General features: G+C 44.4%; 2 protein-coding genes across 5 annotated transcripts; both read left to right on the forward strand.

Annotated features, from left to right (window-relative positions):
- The first annotated feature begins 3,499 nt into the window (after window positions 1-3,499).
- Window positions 3,500-6,637, forward strand: znf706 (zinc finger protein 706). 2 transcript variants are annotated; one of them, XM_019867932.1, is made up of 4 exons: window positions 3,500-3,682; window positions 4,384-4,417; window positions 4,899-5,044; window positions 5,909-6,637. In XM_019867932.1, exons 3-4 carry the CDS (start codon window positions 4,910-4,912, stop codon window positions 6,002-6,004), a joined length of 231 nt encoding a protein of 76 aa, XP_019723491.1. In that variant the 5' UTR covers window positions 3,500-3,682; window positions 4,384-4,417; window positions 4,899-4,909; the 3' UTR covers window positions 6,005-6,637. The 2 variants fall into 2 exon arrangements, with proteins under 2 accessions (XP_019723491.1, XP_019723490.1); XM_019867931.1 differs by lacking the exon at window positions 4,384-4,417 and having other exon boundaries at window positions 3,561-3,682.
- Window positions 6,638-8,157: 1,520 nt separating this feature from the next.
- LOC109514611 (14-3-3 protein zeta-like) lies at window positions 8,158-16,000 on the forward strand. Of its 3 annotated transcripts, XM_019867882.1 has the most exons (7): window positions 8,158-8,172; window positions 8,322-8,494; window positions 10,947-11,257; window positions 12,801-12,924; window positions 13,597-13,760; window positions 13,874-13,969; window positions 14,649-16,000. In XM_019867882.1, exons 3-7 carry the CDS (start codon window positions 10,961-10,963, stop codon window positions 14,715-14,717), a joined length of 750 nt encoding a protein of 249 aa, XP_019723441.1. In that variant the 5' UTR covers window positions 8,158-8,172; window positions 8,322-8,494; window positions 10,947-10,960; the 3' UTR covers window positions 14,718-16,000. The 3 variants fall into 3 exon arrangements, with proteins under 3 accessions (XP_019723441.1, XP_019723440.1, XP_019723442.1); XM_019867881.1 differs by lacking the exons at window positions 8,158-8,172; window positions 8,322-8,494 and adding an exon at window positions 8,926-8,971; XM_019867883.1 differs by lacking the exons at window positions 8,158-8,172; window positions 8,322-8,494 and adding an exon at window positions 9,019-9,133.
- The last annotated feature ends 1,148 nt before the right edge of the window (window positions 16,001-17,148 follow it).

Genomic DNA, 17,148 nt, shown 5'->3' on the forward strand with positions numbered 1-17,148 from the left:
CGTTGCCATGTGACATTGTGACAGTTGAAACCGTGCGACTCCAAGCAAGCACGGGCAAGACTGAGACGTCAGCCACCAAGACGCTGCTCAAGAATTCCCGTTCCCATGCCTCCTCCTGCCTTCTGCGTATGTGGGGAAAAAAAAAAAATCGTACATACCAAACGTGTTTTTTTTTGTTTTTTTTTTTTTGTACTTGTTGGGACTTGGCCCCTGGATTGGGAGTCAACCTGTTTGGCAGCTCCAGAACCACGAGCGAGTGTAGGCAGGTGCAATGGAACCATTTGTCCTACACATGGAAAGAAGGAGAAAGACTATTTCACTCAGATATCCTGCAAAATCGCCACATCCGAGGTTTAAGAGACGATTCAGTGTGGGTGAAATGGTCAAAATGGTAGTTACATGCTCCCTCTTATATGTTCCAGTTCAGAGAGAAAATGACGGATTTTGCATGCGGCCTGAAAGGGGCAGAGAGGCAACCACAAACACTCGCATTCACAACTATGGAGGTTTCCCAGTCAACGTATGTAACCTCATGCTCCAAGGCATGCCACATCATGCAGTGTTGCAGAAGTGGGGAACCCTTTTAGGTCCTCAGAAGGCTCAGCTCAATTCAAATGTAGACATTTTTGTCTACATTTTATCCATTTATCTATTCACTGTCATATACTGTTCTATGAATCATAATCATTTTTTATTTACTGTGAGGAATTAAATAAAACAGAAATATAAAAACAGTTTGAATAAACCTGTATTTTTATTTGACTAAATAATTGGTAAATAGATGGCAATTAAATGAATTATAAACAATGAGATAAAAACACTAGCATGAATTGCATTATGAGCATTCACAAATTAAGTTGTTGAAATAATTCTGCTGTTTTTTTTGGAAAATTGTCAGTCAAATTAAATGCAGCCCTCAAGCACAAAAGTCTGCGCGCCCTGATCCAAAGCATACCACATCGTGCAAATTGTTGTTGTTGTGGTTTGCATGAATGCGCCGCGCTGCGCCGTGTGTGCTCCGCGTGTGCGCGGTTCGACTGGTCCGGCAACATTGTGGCAAAACCGGTTGGTTGGGAACCGGAGGGAGAACGGAGAGAAAGCGTCAGATGAGGAAGGTTAAGAGGCCCTCTTTCTCTTCCGGTTGGGAACGGGTGACGCGGTAACCTTTCACGTGACGTGGTTGAAGTAGTAACATGTGGATTTGGGGAGCGTTCAGGGAAGGGACCAAAAGACATTCCATTATCAAAGTTGTCATGCGTTTGTATTCATTTAGCCGGTTTGTCCAGCCGGTCAGTCATGTACCTCCATGTTTTTACAATATGTCACTGTGTCCGCCATATTGGATGTGGCAGACCTGACCGTGGCGTAAACCAATCCAAAAATGTCATAAAGCAACAACTGACCGAGTTAATGCCGCTTGTTCACCCGTTCACACCCACACACACTAATACATTTTGTGAAACAGATAGATGTCCACCAAATTCTGCTCCACGGAAATTTTTTCGCGATCATGTTTATTTTTGCTGAAGTCTACCGGAAGACATGCAGTGTAATCAACAGCAAGAAGAGGCAGTGAAGGTCCCCAACTAAGCTCTAATAGATGTTAACAGAGCAGTTGTTTGTAGGTTTATAATAAACGTGACGTCTTGCAACGTTTCACATTGTATGATAAGATTGAAATAAGAGGACTTTGGTGAGACAAAATTCTATGGTTTGGCTTATTATTTGAGTGTTTCAATATCAGGTGGCCCGGTCGTCCAGTGGTTAGCGCGTCAACCTCACAGTGCAGAGGTACCGGGTTCGATTCCAGTTCCGGCCTCCCTGCGTGGAGTTTGCATGTTCTCCCCAGGCCTGCGTGGGTTTCCTCCAGGTACTCCGGTTTCCTCCTACATTCCAAAAACATGCATGGCAGGCTGATTGAACACGCCAAATTGTCCCTAGGAGTGAGTGTGAGCACGGATGGTTGTTCGACTCTGTGTGCCCTGCGATTGGCTGGCAACCAGTTCAGGGTGTCCCCCGCCTACTGCCCGAAGACGACTGGGATAGGCTCCAGCACCCCCCGCGACCCAGGATAAAGCGGAGCGGAAAATGGTTGGAAATGAATGTTTCAATATCCCATTCATCTTTAATACCGCTTATCCTCACTAGGGTGTGCTAGACCCTGCCTCACCTGACTGAGTAAGAGGCGGTACAGTATACACCCTGGACTGGTCACCAACCAATCCAAGTAAATATGCTGTGCTTAATTCGCTTTAGTTTGTTGTGTCAGTTTTACAGTAAACTTTAACTGGGGCGAGCAGCTTGATGCAAGTACGTGTTGCCTCTTATTTGGAGAACTGTGCAGGGGAGTCTTCTTTTCCCTTTCCTTTCCACAGTCTGATATTTCTTGACATCATGAGAGTGAGAACAGGCACAAAGGTACACTTTCAAAAAGTGTGTTTGGGACGAGTAAGACCATACAGTATATTAAAAAATGTGCATGGACAATATATCCTGGATTTTTACCGATTATGGGTGGGTCTGGAATATTCTCCGCATTGGTTTGCTGACACCTGGTAGATTTGTTTTCATGCTGTCCAACCCCCTGGGGCTTGACAACCCCACCCTGGGTCTTGTAATCTAGCAAGTGACTGTACAACAGCAGCAAGATGCCTCTGGGCCACTCGGGCGTTCCCCTCACACACCTTCCCCCATTCACAAAAGGCTGATCTCGCTTTTCCTATGTGATGGGAGGCGGGAGGCGGGGGGGGGGGCAGGATAGTGATAAGGACAGGTGGACGGCTGGATAATTTTCTCACCTGGATAGGATTTCAGTCGTGACATGATTTGAATAACTTGCATTCACATGATGTGATATGCTTTGGATCCATACATCCATTTTGTACATTTTGCACACGATGCCGAAATACCATTCACACTCACATCTCCAGACAATTTAGAGTGTTCAATTAACCTATCATTGCCTTCTTCAGAGAAGTGGGGCACAAAACACCAATCATATATACGCCTGCCTATCAATTTAGAGACTTTCATTGACCCGATAAACACTTTGCTTGAACTTTAAAATGTTTCCTCACAATACTAAGCGCCGCAATCGTCTAAAGACGTCATTCTAATTAATATTACGTTTTTGCAATATGAATTAAGCAACAAAATTCCCCCTTTTGTAACTTTCGCAATATGTACCACTCTACGATAGTACAATAAATGCTTATCGTCACTTATTTGAAATGTATTTAGATATTTTGAAATGTTACATATTTTAAACTTGGCGAGTTAGGCGCAACTGACTGGTGTAATTTAGTCAAATGAGCACGAAAAATGCGTACCGGCCCCATTCTACCACGTGGGGGCAACGTCGCCAACGTCATCGGTCTTGATGGCTGCTTCACGGCTTGCTCGAAAATTTCTGAAAACATGTAAAAATTGCTGTCCAACGCACAATTCAACAGAACAGTCGTCTTTATGTAGAAAGATTTAAAAACAAAGTTACCTATTAGCATGATTATATTTTCCCTCTTTTCGTTAAATTGTGTACGTTTGTATCAGTAACAGCCGTGTTTATGACAGTCTTTGAATCTACCAGCGACGTCATCTTGTCAGTGGGATTTCAGCAGCTGTCACGTTTTCGTTTAGGCTCCGTGGGAACGACACTTACTTACTTGCATACTATTTTTACAAGGTATGTTCACTCACCATTACAATAAGATCCAAAATAGCATCGCATTAGGGTGCTTACTAGCGGCGATGAAATGCCCACCGAGTTCCCGAATGGAGGCTAGGGGGGCAGTTTTGCTAGCTGGAATGCTAATCCACGTTTCAACCCCTGTCCCGTTTTACCTAATTGTCAAAATGAAAATGATTTCGAGCACACGTGGATAACCTTTTAAGGTAGTTTAATGTCTCGTGCCTGACCCTGTTCACGTATTCTTTTAAGAACACGCAACGTTTGACCGTCAGTTTGTGTTAGCATAACCCTAATTCGAGATGAACTAATTTCCCCTTACTCCCATAAACCCATCGCTAAAAACGAGGAAAAAGGAATGTAAGGGAACTGAATGATTTTAACTCTCGTAAATGTCATAAAACTATGCATTAATTATATTTCTGTCATGTCAGACAAGCTTGGTTACGTCTTTTAATTGTGTGTAAGACTGAATCCATTCCTGGCTATTTATAGAAGGAGCAAACAGGCTTCATACCATTGAGAATTTTTTAGTTGGAAACCTTCATTTTAAGGTCAGTCTCTCCCTTTAACAAGAGTAAACGTTCAATTTTATCAAGCCACAAAGGGCGAGCCCTTTTAGCCCACCCCGCCCCCCCTGTTTAATATCCACATTAAGGGCCATGTGGTGGTAGTATGCTTTTTGTCTTCCCTCGTAGGGCAACTTCGAGTAGGTCAACTGCTGCTAATGAAGTAAAACTTCACACTAGTGGGTAACTAGTCTAGTAAAACTAGTGACAGGACATTTTCACTCACATTCACACCTTTGGACAGTTTAGTCTAAAGTCTGTATCAAACATGACCTTTGGCAAGAGAAGTGGGGCACACCCAAGACTGGTTGCCCGCCCAATCACTGGGCACATAGCGTTCGCTAAATAAATTAATCGCCCGAGTCATTTTGAATGTGATGTCACAATACCACTGTGCTTGCTAATGACTCACATTAACTCATATAGACAATTTTCAAAAGTCGGCAAACTAAACACTCCGGTAAAGTAAAAACCTGAAAACGTATTTGTTGGTTACTTCACACCACTGGTTTACTTTAATTTGCCCTTCAATCGTCCAACAGAATAGCAGTTTATTGTTCATTGTTGATGACCTAAGAAACGATTTATAGGGAAGACTTTTTTCACTGGTTTAATGAAGAGTCCCTGTATTTATTTCACGCTAGATTTGATCACCATGGCCCGCGGACATCAGAAGATCCAGTCACAGCAGAAGAATGCCAAGAAGCAGGCCGAGATGAAGAAGGCTAAAGGGCACGATCAGAAGACAGCGGCCAAGGCAGCCCTCGTCTTCACCTGTGCCGTGTGCCGGGTGAGTTTTTTTTTTTTTTTCCCCGCTGGTTGACCCTCCATATGACGAGTGGGTGGTGAGTAACTAGTGTGACAAACTAATGTAGCAATCTACATCAGTACTCAGTGTCTCTTGATTTGCAGCTTCACAATTGGCCTCGAATGCACAAAATTAACTCATACTGCAATGCAGAACAATCATAACCGACGTACAACAATACATTTCGATTACAGCTAAATTGTATTTGTATGGTACTTTTCACAAAATACCTGCAAAGTGTTTGCATAGTTAAAATAGTCATGGATGTAGTAAATAGAGAAGCACATTTTACCATTAAAAGTCCCTGTAAAGTGTATTCAGAGATTTGGTTTTAAATCAGTTCGGGAACTGCTGAAAACACATGCGAAGGCAGAGAACTACGTTGTACTCATTTGTGGAGAGAACAGTTTTTCAACATTGGTTTCCTCGACTATATGGGCGTGATGCACTTGTACTCAAGTCCCTCTGCAAGGACCCGAGCACCTTTGTTTGCATCAGCAGTTTACCAGCACAGTTGCAATTAGCTGTGCAACATGTGGATGAGGGCTTTGCCCTGGTACAGCTGTCTTAGAGCGCCTCATTGTCTTGATGTTTTTAGTGGCTCGGATGTGTTGTTGTGTAGGCATAAGAACGATGCTATCTGAAGAGCTTTCATGCTTTTCGAAGCCTCATTTTATACTGTATATGTGGCAGTTTTTGTTCTACTCCTCAAATTTGGCAGGGCTGTGAAAAACATCTCTCTGGTGCGTCACATTTCGACTTTAAAGTCCTATTTTTATCAACGTATCAATGTGCTGGAAGTTGGTGGTTCCTGCTAATATGGTCTTGCCGTGTTTCTCGCCACAGTCTCAGATGCCTGACCCCAAAACCTTCAAGCAGCACTTTGAGAGCAAGCATCCCAAATCCCCTCTGCCCCCTGAATTGGAAGGTGTGGAGGCATGAAAAACAAAAAACAAAAAAAAAAACCAACAAAAAAACACATCTCCGCCATTCTTTCCCCTCCCTAATCACTTGGATGACGACTTCCGTGAGGCCCTTCTCGTACCAGCTCTGCACTCTCGGTCCTTTTTTCATTTTTCATCATTAAGAGTGATGTCGCCAAATGGGAAGTTACAGTAAACGAACCTGAAGGTTTGATTTCCTGCTCCCGCCCGGCAAATGAAGACTTCCTAATGTGTCGTGCGCGTGGAATGATTGTCATGCTGAGCCATCATTATAAATTTTGTGACGATTAACCCCCCCTGCGCCCCCACAGCTACTCTTGCTCCAGGGTTGGACCTGGTCTCTGGGGACTTGCACGTGATTTAGTTCTAATCAGAACGACAATTGTTGTTGCTATTATGAATTCACTCTTGTTGTAAGAGGGGTCTTAATTCCTGTCATTGTTTAACACTGTATTCGTTTCACTTCGCTAATGCTAATTCTCAATGTTGGCTCGTCACTAACCGGCCAGGCTGCTACTTAAACAAAACAAGAAAAAAAGCAAAGATTTAACAATTTACAGGAAAGTGTCAGGAACTGGAATGTATGATCACTGATGTATAATAGTGTTTTATTAAATTTTACTTTGTGGTACATCTGCCTCTTTGTTGAATTTCTTTCCACCTATGCACGGGAAATGAGTTAAAGCGACACCGCCCTCATGACTGAAAAAAAAGGCGTCTTTCCTGTCTGAAACCATTTTGTCAAGCTCACAATCAAACTATGCTAAAATCTATTAAGCCAATGAGGAAATGGCTGGACAATTACTAAAACTTGAGTTTATTTTTTTATTTTTTATTTTTTTTTTTGTAGCTTCGGTATTCAAAGATGGATATATTAAATTCACGGTTAACCATGACCCTAATGCAAACAAGTGGTAAATAGACTGATGGCTTGTATAATTAAATGAGGGCGTTGCAGATGTCACGCCTATATTCAGCGTAAGACGTATTTCTTCTTTCAAATGATTGTTTCCTTGACGAAACAAGGAAGGATGGGTCTGTCGTGGACACAAAGTTGGAACCGCCTCGGCAGCCACTGAGTGTTTGCTCGCAAATGTCTTGGAAATGTTGATTTCACTTCGACATGCCCAATCATGCTCGTCAGACATGTCACTGAAAAAGTCTGAGGTAGCAGGCCGGATTAATGGGTAGAAAAAAAATCTGGTGCAAAATGAAATTATCTGTTTCCATGAGGTGAAAGAATTAATTCCCAGCAGCTATAGGTCATCTATTTTCAGACACACCCCAGTGGGAACTGCACAATTCTGAGCGCAGCATAGAATTCAAGCTCACGTGTTGTCGTGGTAACAGCTTTTGTGAATGCACAGTCTGGTTTTGTTGCCCCCCCCCCCAAGTCAATTCAAGGAAGTTTTGTCGCCATAGCCGCTGACTTGGAGAGACTTCAAACCCCACCCAAAACGTCACTGGCAAAGCCTGATGAATGGGGCACATTTAACACATTAGTCACTTAAGAGCCTTTTTACCTATGTCATTGTTTTTCTGAGGGAAGAAATGTAGAAGGCAGACAGGAGTGAAGGAAAAAAGCTGGTCAGAGGCTGAAGGAATAAGGTAAGGAAGTAAGGAAAGAAGACAAAAAAGCAGGTTTAACAATGGAAGAAAGGATGTATTAAAAACAGGTATGACAAGGAGGTAGGGAGGGAGTGAAGGAAGGAACGCAGAAAAGTAGGTTTAAGACAAAGGCTGCAAAGTATAAAATGTGGCTCTGAGGAAATGGAAGGAAAATGAATGATGAAAGGCAGAAAGGAAGCGGGAAATGAAAGGAAGGAATCTCTGAGGTGGAAAAAAGGAGGGCTGAAAAGCAAGTTTCAGCGATGCAAGCAAGGATGTAAGGAAGGAAAGGAGGAGGAAAGGTGAAAAGCAAGTTTCAGCAATGCAAGCAAGGATGTAAGGAAGGAAAGGAGGAGGAACAGAAAAGGAGCTTCAACCAAAGGAAGGAGCTGAATAAAAATCGGTTGAGGGAGAAGCGAGGAAGGGCAAAGGAATTAAGGTAGAGAAGAGGGTTAGTGGGAAGAAAGGTCTCAGGCAAGGAGTTAAGGAACTAAGGCAGAAAAGCAGATTTAATCAACAGAGGAACGAACGTAAGGATGCGTGACTACAAATAAAAAAGTAGGTGTATCGGAACATTGACGGAGGCGAGGAATTAAGGAAGTCGAGGAAGAAACGTGCCAGAAAAAAATGTACACAAAAAATGTCCAGTATGTGTACCTAAAATTCTTCAAGGTGTTACTCTCGCCATTATTCCCTCCTCACTGTAGTTGCCGCGGCAACCGGCCCGTGACGTCAGCCGTCCCAGCGCGACCCTGCTCGTGCTGCTTTGATTGGAGGGAAACCCCGTGGACGAGCGCGAGCTAGCGAGCGAGCGAACATCAGCTGTGCGGCCCGGGAATCAGGAATCAAGACGCGAGCGCCGTTTCAACGACGTCCACAGGTTAGTCGTGGGGGTGGGAGTCCCCGCTCCAGCGGACCGGCGGTGGGGTCGCATCTCCATCGACGCCGGGCGGGGTCGTAAAAACGCATTCTGGGCTAGCGGGCTCGCTTGAATGGAGAACCGCGGCGATGATGCTCGCTCATTGTTCGGTGGGCTAGTGCGATCGCGTCGGAAGCATCCAGTTCCCCTCCTGATAGCCGCAAATGACGAGGTCTCCACGCGTCTACTTTATCGAGCCATCTAGAACGAACGACTTAATCCAGCTACGTCTCGTTTTTTTTCGGGCTCGTTTTCCGGGAAGCGTGGAGAGGGGGGGTGGGGGGTTGGTAAAGGGCGTTCACTAGCGACCATGCAAGCTAGTCTCCCTTTTCAGTTCCAGCTCCGAGGTGACCAGCACAAATGACTCTTCAGAAGAATCCCCTCGCCTGTATTTTAAATGTACGAATATGACATTCCATACTCGTCCCGGTGGCTTGGGTGTGTATTATTTGTCGGTTCCTTGTGTGCAGGTGTGTATGACGCCAAACCTGGTTAGCCGACATTCCACAGAAGGGCGCAGGTGGATGTGACTCACTGGCTCGTAGTGCCATTTTGACTCTAAATGTTGCTTTTCTAAGACGGTTCTTCTCGAGTCTCACGGTAAGACGTCGCTGAACCCGATCGTTTCCGCGCTCGCCACGCGATTTCGACGCTTTTTAAAGACCGCAGGGCAGACGCTCCGGGACTTACTTTCTCGTCAGGTACATGTTTTTACCTGTGCTCGGCTGCCATTTTGAGGAAAGGTCCTGGCCACCTCTGTACTACTCGAAACTATTTTCTGTCAGTTAACCATCCCCGAAGCTGTACTAAATTCAGGACAAATCGGATTCAAGCAATCAAACAGACCAGGTTTAAATGTGATTTCACGTTTGCGCTGATTATAATACAGTAAACCCCTGAATTTTTTCAGTCTACATTTTTTCCTATTAACCCATCCTTGGCTATTCAACCTATTACCGTTTTTTTTTGGTTTGTTCGTTTTCTTTTTTTTTTTTTTTAAATTCATGTATTTTTGGCTGCTGACCTTTATGTAACACCATAAAATGCCACCAAAGCCGCCGAGGATAATAGAAAATAGCAGTCGCTGTCAAGTTGGAGTGATCCAACTTGATGTTTCTAAGACGCGAGAGGAACTATATTTGGCTTGCGTTGTGGTAGATGATGCGGCGATTGTTCACCACATCATAATGTTGCTCTTAAAAAGAAACAGAACCATTGCGTATTTTCAAATACGGCAATGCAAACGGCAGTCCTCGGACAGGGTTAAGGCCGAGGGCTTTGCACACTGCATTTGGTTTTCTTGGTGTTTGCCGCGGGGCAGTGCGCAAGGGCAACCGCCAGCTTGGTTGTATTAGGAAGTGCCTGCATAGCAGCCGCCCAGGAAGTATCAGGGAGGCTTTTCTTACTGGTTGGTCTCTTGCTGTTAGTCCTCTGAAATCACTCTGATGGGCCCTCTTCTATTGGATGCTCCTTCAAGCATCACTGTGACGGTGCACTCGAGTTGTACGTTTTTCCACCGTAAGGGTGCGTCGCACCGTGACAAGACACAGCCTTGCATTCTCACCCCCTTGCAGCACATACGCAACGCAAGGGCTCATGATGGTGCAGTGTGAAAAGGCCGACGAGGAGACGGTCATGTTTTTGTGGTTTTTGGCTGGAAACTCAACTCCGATCTTCCTGTATAGACTTTGCACCTTCTTGATCTGGACCTTTCTCTGCATCATCGTGAGCAGTTTACCACCTTGCTTTCTCTGGGGTCAGCCCCACAACATGCCCTTGTCTGGAATCTTCGATCGCGCTCCTGTCGGCATCGTCTTTGGGTTTGTTACAGAAAAGGCGCTGAAAAATATGCAGTTAGGTGTGAATCGACCCGCCCCAAGTACAGGAGAATCGTAGGTGAGGGTGCAACGCACAATGGCGTGTCCTACCCAATGCCCTCACTACCATGTTATAGCCCGCTGGCCTCGGGTTCGCCATCCCGGTATGTCGGTATAGTCAGGACGCACGCTTGTTGTAGCTGCTCAAATGTCAACTTTTTGCAGTTAGGTGCCCATTTTCACATTCTACCGAGGGAGCAAACTGCTACAGATTTACCATGAAAGTAATTTGCCTGCTATTGGGTGCGATCATTCAAAAAGTGATCATCTTGTGCGCTAGCCAAGCAAGATATTTGGCTTTTCATTTATCATTGCTTTATTGAATGCCGTTTGTATTTTAAAAATCAAGAAGGGGGATTGCCTTGACATTCATTGTGGTTTCGCATCAGCCGCCCCTCCCCCTCCTCCCCGACACTCTCTCCTGTCTCCCTAATCTCTGTCTCCTTTGTTTTCTCCCTGCCGCCCCCCCCCCCTCTCCTTTATCCTTCCTTCCTTCACCCTTCCCTCCTTTGCTCGCCACCCCACTATTTCCGCAGCCCACGTAGGAGCCATGGCAGACAGGGAGATCCTGGTACAGAAAGCCAAACTGGCCGAGCAGGCCGAGCGCTACGATGACATGGCGGCGGACATGAAGGCCGTGACGGAGGAGTGCTCGGCCGAGCTGAGCAATGAGGAGCGCAACCTGCTCTCCGTCGCCTACAAGAATGTGGTGGGCGCCCGCAGGTCCTCGTGGAGGGTGGTGTCCAGCATGGAACAGAAGTTGGAGGACAGCAGCAAGGCCAACCAGGCCAAAGAGTACAGGATGAAGATCGAGAAGGAGCTCCATGACATCTGCACAGAAGTTCTGGTAAAGTTCTCTCGCAAGCTTCGAGGTTACTCAAGGACAAAGAAGCAAATGAGAAAGGGGTCATTGGGAAATTTGAATCCGAGAGGGCTTCATGTGTAGGGTGCGTATTTGTGACGCTGATTTAAAAAAAAAAAAAAAAAGTCTTTGCTCGGGAGATTTGTTTTCATTTTTAAGTTTCACCCTTAAAAGCCAGCGCAATGCAGATTTGATCCATGACCACAAAATTCCACCTGTTCCCCAACCTAACATTCTTAAATTATGATTGTAGTACAAATTTTCGTGATAACCCGATGCCCTCGGGTAAAAAAATCGAGAGCAGATTTGGAATCTGCGCATTAAAAAGCAAAACCTTAAACTAGTTTATTTGCATCTTTGATTTAAAAATGTGTTGTAACTAAAACGGATGTGACACCATTTAAACAACTTGGGCTTTGATTTTAGGGCTCTATAATTCTTTTTCGAATTCTTTCTGCCTGAAGTTTGCGGCGACATTGTCGGTGGACACTCTCTCTTGACCAAGCCCTCGGATTACAAGAGTTTTGCATCTGGCCGAGGGAGTGACGGAGCCCAAAGTGAAGCTGGAATTCCAAATTGCTAAACTCTCTTATTAACGTGTCGTCTGTTTCCATGAGGACATCCTCAGTGAAAACGGCGAGCCCGCTATATATAGCGCCAGAATTGTGTACTTGAAACTATGCGCCCTCGCGCTGCGTTGTGGCCGCCGCGGGCAGCGCTTCGGGCCTACCGCGGATGTGGACGCATTGGGAAGGACTGGATGTGTTGTGGCTGTCCTGATGGTTAAAAAAAGAAAAACTACAGACCTGCAAAAAAAAAAAAAATAGTTTCTCTCATGAAATGAAAAACTTGTTCATTCTTTGTGAGCAGGCGGCAGCAGCAACATGGAAAAACGTGAGCCAGATAGTGATCGGTGGCCTTGGTTGAGAGAATTCTTTGTTGACGGCTCTTGGGAATAATTTGTGGCGATTGCGTTGTCGGAGCCACCCCCCAAAAAATTCTGGAAGTGATATAGAGGAAGGACTTGGCTAATTTAGCATTTATTAGTCAGTTCACAATGTTGGCAAATCTATGTGCACGTTTTACTTGCCTGTCCAGTGAGTATTTATTTTGGGATTATTTATTTTTTAATCACATTGAAGCAAGTTATCAGAAGGGGTACTTAAGATCATGAGCAGTAAACGTGCAGTTTAGTTTTGTGCGCAAGTACATTCTCGAGGCTGTGCTTTTTACTTGTACCGGAGTCGAGGAATCGAATGAGAATGACGCAGTATTTTCTTACTTAAGGAAAGCCTGTGAGCCACCCAAGCAGTCCTAGTTGTGGACCTATCAGGATTAGGGATTTGCATAAAATGGGACTGCACTAAATAGCTGCGTGTCCGCGTTGCACCGTGTCTATTTCAACTGGTTATTTTAACTTGCATGGTTACGCAAAAGTTCCCCCTTCGACAAAAACAAAAAAAAAAAACCCCAGCTCATAAGCCGCACTAGGTGTTAACTGGCACCCAAACGCTCTTCTGTCTCGCAGGGTCTGCTCGAAAAGCACCTGATTCCCAAAGCAACTGCTGCCGACAGTAAGGTCTTCTACCTTAAGATGAAGGGCGACTACTATCGCTACCTGGCGGAGGTTGCCACCGGAGATGAGAAGGAGAGTGAGTACAACAGCCCGAGCCGAGCGACCAACGGGGAGGGCGGGGCACCCAAACTTGCCCGGGCATCTTGACGTTTGAACATTAGCTCCATCACCTTTGACATTCAGTTTAAGGACTCCGTATTAGTACGCTTTGCCCTTCCTCCGAAAACAATTCAAATAAATGCTTCCTCGGCTTGCCACAAAGCTGCGTCGGCACATATTTGGTACCCTTACGTGTGTGCTCTATCATGAAAATTGGCCTCACCTGCTCAATGTCCGGTTGTATGACTACGGTCGTGTCGTTTGCGCGCACGCTTTTGCACGGGGTGTCTTAATGGCTACATTTTAGCCATGCGTGTCCTTTTACTGAAGAACATCTACTGCTTCGTCAGAAAATAAGATGAGATCCGTTGTTTGATCGTCAATACAGTGAAAACGCCGACATAAGCGGCCCTACTCGTGACGCTAAAAATTCAAATACCCAGCGCTTCACTAGTAGCACTATTAGTATACTGGTGTCAACTGCACCCCCCCCCCCCCTTCACCCGTCATGTTGTTGTTGCTCGTAAGGCCAAGAGCATCGCATTATTTGGAGCGAGAGATGGACTAGCTGGTGAAATGGCTTTCCCGACCTAGAGCGGGCCATTTGTGATGCTTTCAATTTAGTGCTTGCCCCGCACTCTGCTGACAGAAATCATCACAAGCTCAAAAGATTCGTACCAGGCGGCCTTGGACATCAGCTACAGCGACATGCAGCCCACTCATCCCATCCGCCTGGGCCTGGCACTCAACTTCTCCGTCTTCTACTACGAGATTGTCAACTCACCCACCGAGGCCTGCAACCTGGCCAAAAAAGTAAGAATCTCCCTCTTTTGTGTTGGGTGATGCGCGCTTGGCATTTTGGGTTTTGATGTTGGCTTTTTTCATGAAGGGTCCTCTGTAAACACGCCGGCTGATTTGCTTTCCAGGCCTTTGACGACGCCATCTCCATGCTGGACTCGCTGAACAGCGAATCGTACAAAGACAGTACCTTGATCATGCAGCTGCTCCGCGACAATCTGACTGTGAGTTCAAATAACCAATTAATATCCTATTTACTTGAAATGTCTTATGTTGTAATCAGCAGTGTCATGGTATAATTAAAGCTTCTCGGACATTATCACTGTGAGGCCATACAAATGTTGAATCTCATCTTATTACATATCCACAATTGAAAAAAAAATTGGGCGTCAAGAAAAATAGTTTGTTCAACTGTGGTGCAAGTCACCGTAAAAAAAGAGCTTGTCACAAAGATCGCATACAATCTCTCATTTCTACATAGGACATTTTAGAAATTTTGGCCAAGATTTTAGCAAGAATCGTGCAAGTTGATGCACAACATTTGCTCCTGTGGGTCACATATAATGGAGGCGTACGGGATCTTGGCCTCAGGTCTTGACTTTCAAACCTGTTTGTAAGATGCTGATGTGATGAGTGGAGGGGGTGTGTGTCAGGAAAAAGATTCTTACCTGTTTTGTTTTTTTAATGAGTCGTCGCGCATGAGGACCAACTCATGTCAGGCAGTAGCATCTGTAGACGAGTCATGACTGCATGTCATTGCTCAGCAGCATACCCGTCGAGTCATAAGACTTGAGGGAGTGGCTGGGAGCAGTCCCATTTCGCCGGTTGTCTGGCATGCGCTGCTGCTCCCTTTGACCCTGATCCAGCACTAATTTGACCTGTTTCCCCCCCCTTTCATGGCAGCTGTGGATGTCCGACGCCCAGGCAGAAGGTGATGAGACGGAGGCACCGGCCGAGGCTGACAAGAACTGAAGTCCTCTGCAAGATGGGGAAAAAAAGAAGAAAAATCCCCCCCCCTTTTTTTTTTTTTAATTACCTCTCACCAGCCTAAGTTGTCTGCGTGGTTGTGCATGTGCTCATACATGTGCATATGTATGTTTACGCTCTACTCAGTGTGTAAAGTACAGTATGTTCGTTCATTGGAAGAACACCTCCACTGATTTAAAAAAAAAAAATGAATCGAACATTACTCAATGTGTCAAAAAATGGATGGTAAATTTTTTTCTGATATAGTTTAGTCCCATTGTATTTTTTTTTCCGAAATTAGACCGTCGTTTGTGGTCGTAAGCTGCCACTGTTACAGGACAAAAATCAAACCTCAAACTTTATTTTGAAACTTTGTGTGTTTTTACTTGAACTGTTGTGACACTTGGGTCCACAATAACACCTTGAAACGCGTCTACTGAATCAAAATCGTCACCGTTGTCTGATTCTTGTCCAGTTTACACACACACAAAAAATTGATCCAGGTTTCATCTGACAAAGTTAGTGGTTAGACTGTGGTGAACGTTTGCCATTTTCCCGTGACCCGGCTGTTATGTTTTACGGATGGTACATGCGTCACAATAGCTCGGTGGGTTCTCGGTGCGCTTCGACAGCAAACTTGCTACGGTTCTTGGTGTGAATGGACTTTTTCTTTTAGTTATTTGGTCCATCTTTTTGGGGTTGTTTTTTTTGGGCTGCGATGATTGAGTTTCATCACGCTGACTTGTCTTCAGTTCATATCCTGCATACTTTGCGTAAAAGTGAACAACTTGATTAAAACAAAAAAAAAACGGCCTGATACTGTAACTTTGTTTTGCTACTTTTTCTATTCAGGTGTTTATTTTGTATGACCTTTTTTGTGTGTATTTTATTCCCCCTTTTACCCCAGGAATGTATGCGTTTCTCGTAGTATGATATGAGAGGTCGGTGTGCTTTGAAACTGGCACTTGTTTTTTTTTGTTTTTATTTGGATTTCGCTTAGGATTTAACCTGAACCAGGTGAAGCATCTGCACAGTCTTTTTTCAGAAGTCAAAGGTGATGCTGATTCGCAAAGTAACTCCGTAAGAAGCAGCGTTTTTGGACCATTGAGTAGACAGACACAAATTAGTGCTGGTTTCTTCTAATCATGGTGGGTCAAACAAAAAAATTGGATGAAATAAGATGGGATGCAGGAATTGAAACATGTTGCAGGTGGCACTCTTTAAGTAGGTTATTTGGTTATGTGCTTTCATGTGAGACCAATTAAAACATTAAATCCAATTATGTCGTGCTTCACGCGTGTTCTGCATCTTTTGTGTTTACATGATCTCCAATTCCCCCCCAAGTCTTTGTCCCTGCTAGGAGTCACTGGTGAGCTGGAGTTCACCTTAGCTGACTTTCAGAGGCAGGCACACCGAAACCGTCGGATACCGCAGAAAGAAAAAGTTTGTATGAATTCAAGTAAGGAAAAAAAAAAAACCTTAATGTTTGCATGCATTCAACTTTGTGGAAAATCTTGGCAAAATGTACGTACATAACAATATGATTCCATTTCATTTAAACATGAACATATGTGGCAATGACATTGTTCTGTTACACTCTTACTCTGCTCAAGTTTTCAAATGAAAACTGATTCATGACTAAAAGATGCGACAATGATGATATGCAGTACTCTGTTATAAACGGCCCGAGCATACGGCGTCAAAAGCGTCCGAAGGGCTGACCACAGCACATTAAGTACCGTTTTTTTTTTGTCGGATATTTTGGGGCTCGAAGTGTATTGCAGTCAAACACTTCCCTGTAGTTCTGGCTTTATGACAGGGGTGTCAAACTCATTTCACATTGTGGGCCACATATGGCCTCGGTAGATGTCCAGTGGGCCGGACCATTAAAATTATACCATACTCTGCTATAAATAACCAAAATAATGTCTTTCCTTCGTTTTGGTCCAAAGAAGCACAAGAACATGAGGAAAAAGTTGAAATTTTCTGAACATATCTTTTACAAAACATTTCATGAAGCACCTTAGATTTCCTTAGACAAATGTGCAATTGACTTTTATCATTCACATAGATGCATTGCAACTGATCCCACTGATTGTATAAAGGCACTTAAACAATTGGTATTGAAAAATATAACAATGCACTTCAAGATTAAACAGTATTTATAAAGAGAGGAATTTTTAAACCATTTACTCATGTGCATCTAAAATCTAAATTTAATCCCTGCCTACATAGCGCCTGATAGCGTCTGCTCTGTTGGGTCTGTCTCAATGACAGACTGAGGCTGCTGTTGTCTACTGTGATCAAAACTGTGTCCCCTAGCGGATATCCCATGAATTGCACCTTATTAAAAATATTCATTCCCTGTCTTATGCATTTTTTCACTTTTAAATGATCCAGCGGGCCTGATCGAATCTCCTTGGGGGGCCGGTTCCGG

This window comes from Hippocampus comes, unplaced genomic scaffold (assembly GCF_001891065.2).
Source record: "Hippocampus comes isolate QL1 unplaced genomic scaffold, H_comes_QL1_v1.1 scaffold207, whole genome shotgun sequence".
In the NCBI taxonomy this organism is placed as follows: domain Eukaryota; kingdom Metazoa; phylum Chordata; class Actinopteri; order Syngnathiformes; family Syngnathidae; genus Hippocampus; species Hippocampus comes.